The 18,573-nt window shown below is 31.3% G+C and overlaps 1 protein-coding gene across 1 annotated transcript in view; it reads left to right on the forward strand.

Moving 5' to 3' along the window:
* The window catches only part of LOC143076754 (uncharacterized), a 35,884-nt gene extending 19,447 nt beyond the window's left edge, over positions 1-16,437 (forward strand). The window contains exons 15-23 of the mRNA XM_076252618.1: positions 1,544-1,690; positions 2,397-2,484; positions 4,662-4,768; positions 6,406-6,556; positions 9,008-9,157; positions 10,790-10,996; positions 11,425-11,640; positions 15,484-15,597; positions 16,296-16,437. Of these exons, the coding sequence (XP_076108733.1) occupies positions 1,544-1,690; positions 2,397-2,484; positions 4,662-4,768; positions 6,406-6,556; positions 9,008-9,157; positions 10,790-10,996; positions 11,425-11,640; positions 15,484-15,597; positions 16,296-16,420 (1,305 nt within the window). The 3' untranslated portion in view covers positions 16,421-16,437. The remainder of the gene's footprint in view (positions 1-1,543; positions 1,691-2,396; positions 2,485-4,661; positions 4,769-6,405; positions 6,557-9,007; positions 9,158-10,789; positions 10,997-11,424; positions 11,641-15,483; positions 15,598-16,295) is intronic.
* Positions 16,438-18,573: the final 2,136 nt, after the last annotated feature.

The following is an 18,573-nucleotide window of genomic DNA, read 5'->3' on the forward strand; positions in this document are numbered from 1 at the left end:
TACTGACGGGATCTTTTAAAGTACAGAGTCACGTTATAAGAACAAAAGAAATACAAAAAGTCGCAAATACAAAACAAACCAAAAAAAAAAGAAAATAGCTCTAATCACGTAAATACAGAAACATTATGTGGAAACAACAAGGGCTGTTTAATCTAGAAAAAAAGTTTTAACCTTGTAACACTCGAAAAAAAAATCTACAAATAAAGCGTATTTACTGATTAATGGAAGACTTTTCATGATCAATTCGTACAGATCTGAGTCAAGATTTATTGTTTAATTTCGATATTCATGTTTCCTTTTTAACGACTCTGCATCTCCTTCCATGGGTTTTTCATACTGATTATTTTGATGAAAGTCTTTTTTTTTATTATCAAATAAATTTAGAATAATTCTAAATGACTAAAATATAGTTAAAAGAACAACTTCATAGAGGCCTTACCTAATAATTTTATTGACAAAATGAACGAAAATCAAACGAAATCCAAGAAAATTCTTTACAGAAAGCACATTTTCCCTCCACAAAACCTCCATTGAAAAATCAGTGAATTTAGAATTGGAAGTCTGACCGCAATCTTGAATGGCAATAAATCGTATATGATACTGACAAGCTAACCTATTGAAAAAAGCTTTAAAATCACCAAATTCGCTAACATATGACTCCAAAAACACACTATTCACTAACAATGTAAAACAAGACATTGCGATATACCAACAAAGGACACAAACACTTTCTTGTTCATTTCATTAACACAGGATACAAATAGTACCAAGGATTTGTATAGTAAGAAGGATGTGTATATCAAGTAGGTTCTTACTATACAAATCCTTGATAGTATATATCAATGAATGATTCCTAGTCAAAAGGTGCACTACGTGTGTGAAGGTAATGATATATCTATATATCTTTATTTCATTTCTAACATCAGTTCATATCGGTCTTCAATGTGTCGAAAAAAAGTGATACAAAGGATGCATTTAAACATGATATAGGTCGAAAAAAATAGACAACATCATGCACAAGAAAAAAATACGATGAAAAAGTCTTTAGTAGACGAAACGCGCGTCTGGCGTAAATATAAAATTTTAATCCTGGTGTCTATAATGAGTTTACCAACAAAACTATTCAATGTAACTAAACTCATCAAAGATACCTGGATTAAAATATTATATGCCAACGCGGATTTCGTCTACAAAAGATAAACGAGTGACGCTGGTAAAAAAAAGTTCAAATAAAGTACGAAATTGAAGAGTAAGATAAAATTAAAGTAACACAAACCAAACTAAGTAACGAGGTTGGACTCAGTTGCATGGTAGAATTAATAGTTATTGGTTGACAAGTTGCAGCTATCGCATTTCATGTACTAATTGTAATAAAAAGTTAAAGAGATGTCACAAGCAAAAAAAAAGAGGTGGTTTATTGCAAAGATAAAAAAAAATAACGAATATTTTCAATTTTTAGTGTTTAACTTTTAAAAAATGATGATTTAGATATAGAATGAAATTTCTCATCAAGGTGTCAAATTGCATTTTTTTGTCTATTCAGAACGACGTCCATGTAAACATCGGAGGCGGAAGGGACAATATTGTACATCAAAATATATTCTACAACACAACACAGTTTTCTATGCAATTAGATGCAAGAGGAGCGGATGGGAAATGGCATACATCGGATATGTTAAGATATTTAAATGTATACAATTTTGGAGTTAACATCTGATTGTGTCATGTCATCTGAATGTTTCTAATTAAGAATGTATTTAGTTTGTCAGTAGATAACTCCTATGTTATTCATGTTTTTAAGAGCCTTGGCGATTTAAAGTTTTTGGAAGAGTTCCCAACGAATTTAGATTTATTAATTTTTTAGCGTTTCGGAGGCACGAAAGTTTTAAAGTGTATAATTCATCTCAAAATGTACGCACCATTAAGGAAATTCCTCGGAAAAACGACAAATGACAACATAGGACTTAAGAGGAACTAAGCAAACGCAACCAAACAATTCCCACATTATAAATCTTTATATCGAAGATTTTAAGATTCGGAGCATAGATTAAAAAGTGCACTCATTTTTTCTCAATGCTCATCTTTTTAATCCTCGTATCGATCTGTGATGCATTTATCTGCCGCGGGTTAGATGTATAATCAGTTTAAGGAGTCAGTAATCTAACAATTTTACAAAACAATATACACAATGAATCCATAGTGCGATGTTAAAAGAGTCTTAATATGTCAAGGGATATGAAAAACTCATAACTCGAGGAAAACAGACAACGTCATGGCAAAAAAAGAAAAAAAAGATAATAAGCCGAAAGAGTATAAAAACACTACATAATACTTTAAAACTGAGAAACACGATTCTGCAATTTTATCTTGTAAGCCTTTGGTAATTTTTTCCCCAGAAAATACCCTACACTAATAGTCTATGGAGCAAAAGATATCCAAAGCTAGCTACTATCATGGCCGGACATAACCCAGGAGATCCCGTTGGTAAGACCAATTTTATTTAATAAATTTTAACGTTTTAAGTTATGATTTAATGTTACATTTTTATGAAACATATTCAATTTTTAAATGATGAGAAGGAATATTTCTGCAACCTGAATATCATAGTTTAATTACGTTTAACAATCGGTGCTACGTCATCTAAGGTAAATAAAGTTATAGTATATCATTGTCAAAGCTTATTGATACAAACAGAAAGAGGTGTGGTATGTTTCCAAGTGAGACAACTAAATCACCATAGTTCAATTAAGAAATTAAAACCTTATAAAGGTCACCACCGTCCTTCAACGATGATAATACAATAATACCGTATAGTCTGCTATGAAAAAAACTACGGTATAACTGAGAAAGTAAAAATCTAAAAAAAAAATATTTGAAACCCTTGGTGCATAGTCACTCATAAATAAAATATACTCATTCAAACCAAATGATCTCCATTTATAAGATATTTGACATTTATAAAACGATCTAAATAATTGTATAATGTCGTATTGTGTTTTATCATATCTTATTACTTTATTAAGTGCCAGTCTTTGTAAGAATCAGGCAATTTAGGTAAAAATTAAAACATGATAAGAAAAAACCCACCGAGCTAATCATGCTATTTAATACTAACCATCATCCTGAGTTAAAAAGTATTAGTCTTTCGTTTGTGTGTGTCTGGTAATATCAAATAACTTGGTTAGAAAATTGGTTAGAATGATAGCAAATTACAGAATTATCTCCCCTTATTCGTTAATTTCTAGTGCATTTCAACCAAATTGTATCTTCTATTACCAGAGCAGAAAACAGAAATGAATGTCATTTTTGTGCATAACTACATATTATGAACTAAAATAAATATCAAATTGAGTGGGTTTTTTTGGTCATGTTTTCACCACTGCCTGTTTCTTAGGCAGACTGGCACTTAATTGTTTAGTTTAGAGTGGATGTGCATTTTGTTTTACATGTTATTTATGAAAGGGTATGGTAAATTTCCCATGAAATTATTTGATATCAGTTTCATTTTCAAATAGTATTTCAATCTTGACTTTCATTACATTATCATAGATCCGTATGTACACTTTCAATATTATAACTATCAATAATATTACCTTTATCCGAAAAAATGCTAAATAAAATAAGCAAATGTCTGAAGTGAAAAATGCAGATTTAACAGTGTCTTTTCGTTGGTGTCTCATAGCCGTGAAATCAATAGTTATCCTTGGTCTTATATGAAAGATTACAAGTTGTGTCATATATCTATATAAAATTGTGAATGAAAATGAAGAATGTGTCAAGGACACAACAACCCAACCAATTAACAGAAAACAGACGTAGGCCACCGATTGGTCTTCAACACAGCGAAAAAAATCCCACTCCCAACGGCTGGCTTCAGCTGTATATGCTATATGTATGTTTATATGCCATTTTGTGTTTTTCTGTTGAAATATTTGTTATGTTGACATATTTCTATTTCTGACAATGTTACCTATCAAGTTTGATTGTGTTGTTCACACATTGTTGTCCACATAACAGCATTTTATGCGACTGAGATACATGTGAATGGTTTAGCTACCTATAAAATCAAGTTTAATTCACCATTTTCACATGCGAAAATGTTTGTACCAAGACAGGAATATGACAGTTATAATCCGTTTTTTTTGACGTGTTTGAGATTTGGATTTTGCCATTTAATTAGGGACCATCTGTTTTGAGTTTTCCTTGGAGTTCGGTATTTTTGTTATTTTACTTTATAACTGTTGCTGCTTATATTATATCAGATACCAATTGTTTCGCGTTAACTAATAATATGACTGTTTGTGTTGCTCACACAATGTTGTCAATATAAGAATGGAACTATAAACAACTGTCAAACTATTTTGAGTTAAAGAAAGTATTGAAACAGGTTAAATCAACCATTTAAAAAAAATGCCTGTTTTAACTTGAATTAGACCGTTCTATTTGTTCCGTTGGCATATATAGTCGAGCGTATGTTTTGCCAGGTGTTATGAACTTTTTGGTCAGGTTGCCGTCTCCTTGGCATATTCTCATTCTCAATCTTATTCCATTTTTATTTTTATTTAACTTGAAAGTCGGTATTTTTATTACAATTAACGATTTTTAAAATGCTATTTAAATTAAACGTACAGTATACATTTTTTTGTTTTATTGTTTAATAGGAAACCAAGTTACAGAAAACATATTTTATGCAGTTGGTTACCCACAGTTTCAAACATATGGGAAAAAATTCAAAAGTGATTGGTTCAATGTTTCGAACAATATCTATGTAAGTGGTATTTGTGTATAGAAATACCAAATGTGCCTGTCTCTGAATAATAAACAAGTTGTATAGATAATTGGGAATAATGGATATATAAATTTATTTATGTTTGATGTTTAACAATATGTCTTGTCATTAAATAGAATTTTTCGGCTTAAGGGGGCTCCTGGGTATAAATCAATTTTTTTTTCTAATATAGGATTTCGCTATATTTTTTTATAAATGAACTTTATCATATACTTAAAATAAAAATGAAATAAAAAATGGGGTCACACACGTTCATTTAAGCTCACAATCTGCCTCTGGAAGAAGCATACGTTTTTGTTAATGTCCTTATTTTCTGTTGATCTAATAAGAGAAATAGAGGTAATATGGAAATAAAAAAATAACCTAATTACAGAAATCGCTTAAATTTTACAATTATTTAGTTTTTGTACAGCTTATTCGAAAACAATAATAAAAAATATAGGTCACCGATGAGTTAAAAAAGATATTTCAAATTTAATGCCCAAAATTGTCATATTTGCACCAAAGGGAGATAATTTGGAGCTTGTCAATGATATAAACATTTTAAAAGTCAACTGGGGCAAAACCGAATAGATTGTTGGCTTGTTTTTTTGTACCATATGATAAAGTAATAACTAATAGTGTAATAAATAAAATTTGTAATGAAAAAATAAAGCTTTAATTTTTTGCTGAAATTTTTGTACCCACGAGCCACCTTAATGTAAAACATAATTTCAACAAGCAATCCATAGTAATCAACATAACACCCTGGTGTGGCACTAGAATCAAATAAGATAAAATTATTGTAAATTCAGAAATTAATGCGCGCATTTATCATTTCGATTCTTCAATGCGAATTATTGCGCTTTCGAAAAATAGTGCATACAGATATAAATGTCATTTATCAAAATGCGAGTTCGTATCTTTGCGATACTCATCCATTCGCTATGTTTACATAAACAAAACATTGCAATAATTTCTGAATTTACATTACCGAATCAATAACGAAACATATATCATTTAAACACTAAATAGTACTTCTAATCTAGATTTTTCATCTTTGCATTGGAAAACCCCACTCATTTCGAATGAATTAAAGCTTTATGAACGGTGAATAAAAAAAAATAGTCGATCGTACATGAGAATTTCAATTTGATTAGATATGCCTTCAAATGAAAGAATTTGAAACATTGGGAACTTATTACCCTTTTAATTTGTTCTCTGAGACTCTGAAACCTGATAAATCATCGCTTAACATGTACACCATGTCAAAAAAAAAAAAAAAAAGAAGCATATTACCCCCGAAAGCAGCATATTCGTTATAAAAATATGTTGGACATCCTCAAGTGATATTTTATTATTCACCGTACTTGTTTCAATGGCAAAGCCAACTGGAATATTATTGACCATTTCATTATCTCATAAGTCTACTAACATTATACAAATCAAAATGAAATGTTTGATTGGAACTATTTTCAGAGCAAGACCAAGGAAGCGTAATTAACATTTCTTTGATAATGTGGTGCACCTCCATCAAGTATCTTAATGAAAAACAAAAACACATATGGATTAGTTATGTGAAGATATTGTAATTCACGATGCCTTTTTAATTTGTATAACTATACTTTTTTATATAGATTTCTGATGTTGGAAGTTTTTCTGCTCCTCGTTATGGTAATTTCAAACCAGGATGTCTTTTAAAAGATTTTGTCAAGCAGACAAATTTTAAAGACCCTGTTCTTCCTAATCAAGTCGGACCTAGGAACAACGTTGGTCCCCTTCATATCCGTAAGTAATTTTAATATGAAGACACCATTTCAAAAATCTAATAATTCTTAGTAAAAACAATTAAAAAGTGACAGCACAGCTATTTGATTGTCTAACACAACAGAAATTCAACCAATAGAGTTACGTTTTATTTTGTATTGAAACGGGGAATCGATGTGGTCACCTTAGGTAGCACTCCACAGTTAGAAAATAAAATTAAAAATGAGCCACAAAATGTTTTATCATCTCCTATTCCTGGATTTCTAATACATTAACCCAACTGTTTGTGTTGTACATGTGCATATGTATGTAATCAGTATATTCCATAGATTTGATTTTCAAAAGTTAAAAGAGTGAAAATTAATTCCTTATATGTGTATCCATGGCAACATTCTGCATTTATTTACCATAAAATATTGCAAAAAGGGGGGTTGACATGTCACATATCCCCCCAAAATTTGGATCAAACTAGAATTTCAATGCCTTTGAGTGATACCTTTTTAGAAACTGTTTTCATAAATCTTCCTACTGATCAAATAAAAAATGGGTGTCTTTCGCCTCGTTTTTTCGTAAAATCCAATCACAAAGTTCGTGCGATAAAAAGTTGGAAAAAAACATTACAATAATTGCCGGACCAATGTATGGCAGGGACATGCAAATACGGACTGTCATGCAGAAAACAGCCTATATTACATACATTACATAACCTTGATGTTCATATAAACCCAATACAAAGGCTATTTTAATACTCAGCTATCCAAAAATGATTTTTATTGCACACTAGCTCTCATATTTGAAAAATCCACAGGGGCCAAAATGCGAAACTACACATCTAACTGTGGAGTGCTACCTTAAGGTGAAATTTTCCCCCTTCTGCTTCAATTTTTATTATGTTTTCTGTGTTCTACTAGCTGTTACAATGAAAATGGTACCTTAGTTTTTAAAATTGGTTCAGTAATAAAGATTTTATGAAGGTTAGCAGTTGATGTTGAAACGCGACAAAAAGTGATTTAAAAATAAATGCGGGATCATAGTGAAAAACTTCAAGTCTGTCTCATTTTTGGGGTAAATTTCTAAAACTTTTCCCATTATCTTATTTAAAATCATAAAATTACCTTCAAAGAGGACAAATTGTACAATTTTAAGGTATTTGAAAGCACTTATAGGTCAATTTTGCTGTAAATAGCATACCTAACCTTGGTTTAGAAGCTCTCAAGCAGGCTATAAATTTCTAGCAGTACTGGCATCATTAAATTTAATTAATGTCAAATTATAATATAAAATCCTGCTAAAAATGTTTATTTGACTTATTCGCGTTCAAAAATATAAAGCAATACATTCTGAGGATATCATATAAAGCACAATCTTTGGTTACAATGGCGAAGCTAATGGAGTACAAATTTGAGACCGTAACATGTCTAAGTGTCAAAATGTGTATATTTGGTTGCTAAGGACAGTAAACAATAAAATAAACATAAATTGCATTCCTAACAGATTTTTTAACTTCAGAACTAAAACAAGAACATAAAAGACTAAAGATTTGTGGTAAATTTTATCTTAAAAAGTGCATTTCTGTGCTTTCTGGTGTGCCATAAGGTAGCACTCCACAGTTAGAAAATAAAATTAAAAATGAGCCACAAAATGTTTTATCATCTCCTATTCCTGGATTTCTAATACATTAACCCAACTGTTTGTGTTGTACATGTGCATATGTATGTAATCAGTATATTCCATAGATTTGATTTTCAAAAGTTAAAAGAGTGAAAATTAATTCCTTATATGTGTATCCATGGCAACATTCTGCATTTATTTACCATAAAATATTGCAAAAAGGGGGGTTGACATGTCACATATCCCCCCAAAATTTGGATCAAACTAGAATTTCAATGCCTTTGAGTGATACCTTTTTAGAAACTGTTTTCATAAATCTTCCTACTGATCAAATAAAAAATGGGTGTCTTTCGCCTCGTTTTTTCGTAAAATCCAATCACAAAGTTCGTGCGATAAAAAGTTGGAAAAAAACATTACAATAATTGCCGGACCAATGTATGGCAGGGACATGCAAATACGGACTGTCATGCAGAAAACAGCCTATATTACATACATTACATAACCTTGATGTTCATATAAACCCAATACAAAGGCTATTTTAATACTCAGCTATCCAAAAATGATTTTTATTGCACACTAGCTCTCATATTTGAAAAATCCACAGGGGCCAAAATGCGAAACTACACATCTAACTGTGGAGTGCTACCTTAGTATATGAGAAGAAAAACCATTAATTGGTCCTGTAGAATAACAACATATCGCATCCCCCAATAAAGTCTACATAGCCTTAGGCATTTTAAAACGTATTTTATGTATATCGAATTGGCTATGCCCGTCGATGAAATATCATGAAAAGTTTCATTTAACAAGTTTATTCTGATATTAATTAAATATTATGAATTTATAAACTGTATTACGTAGAGATTTTACAACCAGACACTGGATATCTCAGCGGTAGTCCTCACTTAACTTCAAACTGCGTAGTGAAACCTCCTGCAAAACAACCAACTCCAGTATATCTGCCTGATGGATCTATGTCAAATACTCTGTATCAAGTTCCTGAAAATAAAGGTTGGTTTACAATTTACTTTTTTTACAGATTCATGTTGGTAACTAGATGGTTTTTGGTTATTGTTGACGGTTTGATGTCCTATTGCAGTTTAACCAACATTTCCTTTTATTTATATATGTTTTGTAAATGAAATTCATGAACACTGCGATGGGAATTGTTGACACACAATAAGATATTTTACTGGCACCACGCATTAGGATAAAACAAAAATCATTTCAGTAAACTATTTAGAGCATTGGTGTTAATTTCTTTTTACCGAAGTAAACCAAGTATAGACGATGCAACTTATTGGCTAATACATAAAACTTGAAAGTTAAAAATGACCATCACAATTAATTCCGTTGGGAGAACATAAAATCAATTCTTTTACTAAAGTTATATCCATAATCGAAAACAAAAACAACATTAACGGTACCAAATTTTCTGATTGGTAATAGTCGAGGCCAAAATATTTGAAAAACGTAGACTTGCTTTTAAAAATATTGAGCTTATAGATGAGAAAAAAATAATATATAGCCAAATGCGGGGGAAGGAATCAGAGCTTTGTATGAGGTAGTTATATTCCTTAATTTCAAATAAGTACAAAAATGTGTAACAGTAAATTAATTTTAATAACACAATATCCGTATTTCCATGCCAGTACCGAAGTACAGGCTACTCGGCCGCTTGTGATTCCCTCGGGGACTAACAGTCCGCTAGCAGAGTTATCGACCCAGTATTAGTAATAATATTGACAGTACCAATTTTGCTGTATCAGATGTGCATTTTAACAATTAATGTCTGTTCAGTAATGCAAGAGTTAAAAACGTTTGAAAATAAACTATTGCAAAATTTTCAAATCTACTTATAAAGCATGTCAATGGAATTCACATTTTTATGAATATCACACCAATAAATTCACCTGGTTGTCTCATTGGCAATCATATCACATCACATCTTCTTATTTTTATATCTAAACCTTGCTATAAGATATAAAAAAATATATACATTTGTGAACAATACAAAGAAATTAACTTCGAAGACTCGATCAATTTCATTTTTATATTTTTTTTTAATTTACGATATTTATTGAGTAAAATAGTTGAATACACTTATAGACTTCATGGTTTGATCAGCAGTATACTGTCGTGAAAATATTCGTTCTGATAAAAATATTGTGCAAGTCATAATGTTATGGTACTCGTGACCAATGTCGCCTGAGTCACATAAACGGCAGCCTCTGTCTTCTGTCGTATTATTACTTTTCTTATAGACAAAAAAAAAAACAAAAAAACTTATATAAAATAATGGCATTTTATCTTTTGAAAATGACTTAATGCAAAACTTTTAGGAATGTTTGGTCATCAATGCTCTTCAATTTCGTACTTTATTGGGGTTTTTTTATATTTTTTTATTCGAGCGTCACTGATGAGTCTTTTGTAGACGAAACGTGCGTCTGGCGTAAATATTTTTTTAATCCTGGTTTCTATGATGAGTTTATTCATCAGCTTGCACTTGCGCTTGATATTCTTTCTGATGAAGTCTGTTTAACAAAAACATGTCATTATCATATATGAATATATTTCTTGACTGGTAAAAGTGTAATATTAAAAGATATAGGTGAACATCAGTATATCGATTTATATTTGCAGGTTGTTGGTTTTCATTTGACAAATGTCCCAATCACCAAGAACTTGAAAAACACAGACGACCAACATCCAATCAGTTTTATCGAGAAATACAAGCTGAACAAAGAGATCAATCTGGGACAAATGAGACCACGTGTCTCAACAAAGTTCCGGAAATGTTGAACAAATGTGGAAGTGGCTCATCTTTTGCAGTTATATATGGTCCCACGGGTAAAGATTTTTTCTTTTTATTCTGTAATTTTTTTAATGGAAAGTTTATTTAGGGCCTGTCTTTTGCGTAAATGCAATCAATAACTCAGGAAACTTTACACAATCACACATATAAAAGTAACTTTACACAATCACACATATAAAAGTAACTGAACAAAATTATCGTATGAGTCAAAGTAAGTATGAGTTGCGAAATATAAGACGAAGTAAAAATTACAGGTTTATCAGAAAAAAATACCAAGCGTGTCTGACGTATTAAATTATAAGCCTGGTACCTTTGATAACTAATAATGCATATTCAGGCAATGATTGCGAGTAATTCCATCGATAGATCCTTTTGTAACGTGTAAATATGTTAAAAAAGTATTGACTTTATGACTTCATATATATGTTAACATTAAATCAAGAACACATTTGTTCTATCAAAGGTGCCATGACACTAGGAGGGGAAGGATGCTATTTTGCGAGATATTATTGTCCTAGAACAGGATGGAATGCAACAGGATTTTTCGAGGACAAGTATGCTGATCAAAAATTAAATGGTGCTCATAACGAATCAGTATGTTTATCACGAGCAAATGCACAATGGAAATGGTGCGGAAGTAGTAAATTATATCCTTTGGTCAGCATATTTAAGCCAACAGGTATTGATGTTTTATCACCAAATCTTGCTGAACATAGCTAGTTAATTAGGTTAATTTATGTATACTTTAAACTTCAAGTGTTGATAAGAGTTTTAAAAATCAATAGATGTTTTTATTCTAGAATAGTAAGCTGCGTAAACTAACAGTTGATGACACCGTATAATAAGCTCCGTACGCGTTGCATCCAATACGTTTGGTTGGGCCTCAAAATTGTTGTTATTCCCCCTTTGCCTATATTTCTTTTACTTTAATTATTAAGGAGAATGTTTTGGAGGCCTAAACATAAGCATAACAAGAATACCAGATGGCCGTTCACCATCTTTGTGAAAAAAAAATCTTTCATTTTTATTAAACAATAAAATTTGTTCGGCTGAGTATTTAAAGCCTTAAAAACATCTTGAAGCTAGTGCAGTTGAGAGAAATAAAACAAGTGATATGACCATGCCAATGCCTGTAGTCGACCCCTGCATTGGCAGAAAACAGTAAAAAATCTTCATTCGTTTCATAATTATTCAAATTTTATTGATAAATGAAAAAGTTGATATACTGGTAACCTAAAATCTTTAAATTTATTAATGAAGATCCTTAATCATAGTTGTGATGCGAGTACGGGGTCACACTCATGTTGAATTGACATATACAAGTAATTAACCAAAATTCAAATAATTTCTTTAAGGCGAAGTGTACGTAATTGCACGCCTCTAGCGGAATACGGGATTAAAAACGTTCGTCGTTAGTTACGCAAGTTATCTCCCTTACTCCAAGAAAGGACACACGAAAGAGAAACTACTTTCTGTGGTCTATAATGAATCCAACAAGCACGCCTGTGCTGTCTTAAACCTCAAAGAATTATCTAAATAACTCCAATTAGAAATCACAGCATTCTGTACGTTGTTCTGTGTGCAGCCTGACTTAAAAACACTGTTTTTTTTTTGTTTTGTTTTAGACGCGTAGGAGAAGGCATTTCGTGTTTATGATATCAACAAAAAGAAAAAACGCCTCACAACAAAATTATAAACAAATAAACAAATAAACATGTAACAAATTTTCTTCTATTGATATCAAATTAATTAAAATGAAACCTGAATTGACCCAACAATATCGTTTTAAAAAGCCGTAGTCTTGAACGAAAAACACATTACTCAACGTAAAGTTTTATAATAGGTTACAAATAATTAATGAAAGACGTGTGAATTTAATTGTTTAATCAAAAAGACGTTGAAATGTTCGTATTTTGTGCAATTGAAAATTTAAGGAAATGACTTATATTCATATAAGAAATCAGACGATACCAAGAGAATAATTTGATCACTAGTGCAACACTTACAAGTCGGAAGAACAAAGACGGAAAACAAACAAAAAATAAACAAATTATGCCCCAAAAATTACTCAGTAACTTAAAAATTCTAACATTTATCTTAAAATAAGTAAAATGATGTCATTCAACTCCCAGTTTTCAACTTTTTCTACATGTGCAGAAAATAAACAGGTGTCTTCTATTCCGTCCGCAATTTATGGGAAAACTAAATCTAAATTTAGAACCATATTGAAATTGAAAGTACACATGTAAGATAAAATATAACATGTCATTTCTTCTTTCACAAATTCCAATTTCGAAGAGATATAGCGAAATCTGTTTTCTTTTATTGTGCCTATGTGCATCATTCGAAATTAGAGAATGTAATTTTGAAGTATCAAGTCTCAATTCAAGATTAAGAATGAATAGAATATAGAATTACGAGGGGGGAGGGGGTAGGACCTTTATCGGAACTCCGGGATCATTCTATTTCCGAATTTCGGGTAGTCTGGATCTGATTTTTTAATTAATTCGGGACCTCGCCGGATTTCGTGTTTTTAAGCCCGGGATTTCAATATCTGGATCCCTCCTCCCCTCCTCACTCTATTATGGTTAAAGAAAAGAGGTCAGGGAAGTTTTGTGATACTTGTAACTGCAATTTAATATTTAGTGGAATGAGCGGTGAAATGTGTTCAGACTATTACATTTCGATTTTTTAAAAAATTTAACCAAAGTTTACTGCAAGGGGTGTTTAACGACCTCGATGATTATCCATAAGGATCTCGCACTCGGTCAGCTCTATGTTTTCACCTAGTTCATTATCATACAAGAATTGAGAAGCCTGTGGTTAACTAGTCTTATAATATGAGATTTTGGAGTTCATATAATTTACATTCAACGTTTTTTATTGAATATTTCAAGGCTTTTTGACTATCAATGTTGACCCCCCCTTTCCAATTGATTGGATAAAACGAATGGATTGCCGCCCCTATTTCAAACTGAAGTCCTATAAACTGACTGGTATTCGAATTTGTTAAAAGAAATAATTGGTATCTCTATTGATTCAATACCGTAATGCCGAAAATTTGTTTCCGCGAATTCCGAACAGCTAGAAATATATTCCCGAGTTTCAATTTGAGTAACTCGAATAATTCAAGCCCTTTCCATGTCCGATTTTCTCCCACACGAGAAATGTAGCATTCGTACATCAGCTGAAAAATACGACTGAATTAATCGGGTTACAATTTGTGTAAATCCCGAATGCACATAAAAGTAAAGGTCCAGCCCGACTTTCGGAAATGGACTGTTGTAGATTTCAGATTGATTTCCAGAAATAAAAATCATACAAAAATGTTTCACGCAAATATTCGTCTTCAGACGTGTAAAGTTATACAACAGTTACTAGCCGGTCTGGAATGTGATAAAAAGAAGCGCATGCGATGCATAAAATATATAATGTCGTTGCTCAGGGATGTGTTGAATTAAAGAGATGCTTATGCGGCACAAAGATATTAAGATAAATTTACCCAAATGTACTAAGAATTACCACACAACTTAAATTTACTTAAATATTGATTTGTTATCCTGTGCCAGACAGATGGCTGATATTCTGAGAAGAGACCTTGATGAAATGAAGTTTTATGAGAACAAAGATTTTGATTAAAAAAAGGCCCAGTGTTTAGATTTTAACAAAAAATAAGGCACCGAGGTCGAAAATAGTTCTAGTTCATAATGAAGAAAATGTCAACCGTTTTCTAGCTTGGCGATCTTCGCACGCACCCAAATATAATAGACAAATACAATACAATAGTACACAAAACGTAACATAAAGAACTTAAGACCGAGCAACACGAACTCCAACAAAACGGTATATATTTCATACAAGTATCAGAGGACTATATGAAGCGTCGTAACTGTTGCGGCGACGTCAATAACGTTGTCGTTGTTTTTTGTGTTTTTTTTTACACTCAAGATTGAACTTTAACAGGGTATAGCTTGAAAAGTAGCACGGTTGCTAAGGACTTTCTTTGCACCAATCGATTCCTCGGACATTTTAGAATCGTCTCATAAATTTAAAAAAAAATCGATTGTCTAATATAATAGAAAATCTTGGAAATGTAACAATTCCTGCCGAATTTCACGATTTTCCCTATATATCCTTTGTAATTTTGGTGTATGATGCTGTTAACTTCAACAGCTCGTATCTCAAAAACGAAAACGGTTACCCCCTTTTTTTATTTTATTTTCCGATTTATTTTTACAAGCAGAATCTACATGTAAAATTTAAAAAACATCCATTGTGTAGTTTAATTACGTACACTTCGCCTTAAGTTCTTTAGCACGCTTTTCATCTACATTAGACACACACAATCATTAAAATGTAGCTTTCGGTAATCTGGTAATCAATTGTACAAAAACTTTGTCTAATGATTTTTTAAACCGTTTGAGAACAGAAAAAATAATCAATAATAGTTGATGCTTGCACATGAGGACTGACTTCTTGGCTGGTGATACTGAACCACTTTCATTATTTTTGTCCCCTTTAGGTCATTTAAGAGCTGCAGGAGCTGGATGTTGGATTAAACATGAAAAATGTCCAGCAGATACGACTTTAAAGCACATGTTCTATGATGGTTTTGGTGCGGCGAACCTTCAAACAGGTATAGTTTTATACAATCATTTAAAAATAAATTGATAAGAAGTAAGATAAGTGTAGTATTGATGAAGAATATAAACGATGTAAAGTCCATCTTCATATTCGTTATATCACTTTAAAAAAGCTGTTATCTATTATTTTGAGATTCCTCCCTTAAAAAAATCTCACCAATAGTACCAGGTTTATAATTTCGTATGCAGATGCACGTTTTGTCTATTTAACACTAATCAGTGGCGCTCAAATTGAAACAGTTTGATCAAACATTCCTCGAAAGATATTAAAATTGTAACCTTGCTTTGTCTCCGCCACATCGAGTTACGAAATTTTAACGTTAGTAAATAAACTCATCATAGAAACCATGTGTGTACGCGCATAAACTGCAGTCACCTTTATCTATGACAATTCTCCGATGTTTTCTATAACCATCTTTACGTCATGCATTGTAAAATCACAAAAATACTGAACTCCGAGGAAAATTCTAAAAGGAAAGTCTCTAACAAATGGCAAAATCAAAAGCTCAAACACATCAAACGAATGGATAATAACAGTCATATTCCTGACTTGGTACAGGCATTTTCTAAAGTAGAAAAAAGTGGATTTAACCGGGTTTTATAGCTAGCTAAACATCTCACTTGTCAGCAGTCGCATAACACATTTCTATATAAAGTCGACGATGTTTGTACAGCTTACTCTATATTTTAGATGATAACATGGATAGTTGTTTGTCTCGAGCAGAATATTTCTGGCATCATTGTGGAAATCATCCAGAATACAAAGTAACGGCATACTACCGACCTCGAAGTGTATCAGCAACTTACCCCTTTTAAAATGAATTTTAGTAATTTCAAGTGTTAACTAGTTTTTTGTCTGCGGACACTGTTGTATAATTTTGTCTTAATTTGAAAAAGATGGGTATGGTTGCCAACGAGATAACTCTCCACAAGGCAACAAAATGACGCAAAAATTAACAACTATTGATAACCGTACGGACATCAAAACTAAGCCTACAAATGTATTCATTAAGGGACCGGTCAAAATTTATCGTCACATAGGACCGGTGCAAAAAATAAAAACATTTAAAAGTTACAACCCTATGGCTTTCTGACTGAAAAAAAAAATGATGTCCTATGCCAACTTAGTAATAAAAAAGTTGGTGTCCTATCCTACTTTTCGAATGTATTGTAAATAATAGTATACTTAATAGAGGCATTTAACATATGTTGTCTTTATAATATGATCAAAAGCAACAGTTTCATGTTTTATTTTGTTGATTCACATACAATTACAGGCATGGCATTATCATAAATTATACTATAAATATAGCATTGAAAAAAACAAAGACATTGCATAATGCAATCAAACCACAAATAGGTGTTTGTTTAACTGAAAAATTAATGAAGCTGCATGTATCTTATATAGAATTTTATCAATACCTTTATATATTAATTATAAAAACAAGCTCCAGGAGAAACATGAAACTCAATAGCATTTGGTTTAACTCTCTATATATATTTTAACCTGAAGACCCATAGGTTGCCTTGGAATGTGTTTTTTTATAAGGAATGGTAATAATTGCTTTAACATTTTCCCATTTACAGAAAATGTACCTGATGTGATCCCCGAATGATTTTTGCTACTTTGTTGGTTGATGTAATGTACATGATGTACATGATGTATGTTTGTTGCACTTCACCATATAAGTGAAATTAAATTTTACAGCAATACAACAAAAAACTAAATGAAATGGGATTCAGTAAGCTTGATATATATCTAAGATAGCTGCATAGTTTGATGAAAATCCAAGTTGAATTTAAAAAGTTATTAAAATAATTAAAGTGTACTATCTCTATTGTGTTCGATCTGCAAATTCTAGCTTTTTTTAACAAGATTACTTTAATTCTTAAATTTTACAGCAATACAACAAAAAACTAAATGAAATGGGATTCAGTAAGCTTAATATATATCTAAGATAGCTGCATAGTTTGATGAAAATCCAAGTTGATTTGAAAAAGTTATAAAAAAAATTAAAGTGTACTATCTCTATTTTGTCCGAATTGCAAATTCTAGCTTTTTTACCAAGATTACTTTAATTCTTTAATTTTACAGCAATACAACAAAAAACTAAATGAAATGGGATTCAGTAAGCTTAATATATATCTAAGATAGCTGCATAGTTTGATGAAAATCCAAGTTGATTTGAAAAAGTTATAAAAAAAATTAAAGTGTACTATCTCTATTTTGTCTGAATTGCAAATCCTAGCTTTTTTACCAAGATTACTTTAATTCTTAAATTTTACAGCAATACAACAAAAAACAAAATGAAATGGGATTCAGTAAGCTTGATATATATATAAGATATCCAAGTTTGATTTGAAAAAGTTATAAAAAAAATTAAAGATGCCTTTCGAATTTTTATATAATAATTTTTATTTTTACATATTGTATATTATACTTGTTATTTCAAGTTTTGTTATAAATGTTAATAATAATAATTTTAAAGTAATCGTTTGAAAAAAAACTTGTGTCCTATGGATATTATCTGTGAAAAAAGTGATGTCCCAACAAAAGCTATTCCGGAAAAAAGTATCTGTCCTACTGCACTTTGCACCGGTCCTAATTGTAGATAAATTTTGACCGGTCCCTAAATGCAAGCATCAGAAAAATGTTATTTCTGTTGAGGACATGCAGTTTCCTAGTAAACCAATCGAAAAATATAAACCAAATATGATTTTTTTTGTGCACAATAAATGCTCCTGGGATAACATTTATCAACTACACTAATGACACAACCCGAAAAGTGCGCACACACTACAAGTCATTACTGTTATGCTGCTTACAAAATATGACATCAGTGTTCTCAAATGTACTGGAGAAATGTGTTGATAAATAAATTATAATTAATCCAACCTATCCAATTGAAAAATTGAAAGTTCGAGCAAACCAGAACTTGGTGTAAGAATAAACTCATGATAGATATTGG

The sequence above is a fragment of the Mytilus galloprovincialis genome, chromosome 5 (genome assembly GCF_965363235.1).
Source record: "Mytilus galloprovincialis chromosome 5, xbMytGall1.hap1.1, whole genome shotgun sequence".
NCBI classification, from domain to species: Eukaryota; Metazoa; Mollusca; class Bivalvia; order Mytilida; family Mytilidae; genus Mytilus; species Mytilus galloprovincialis.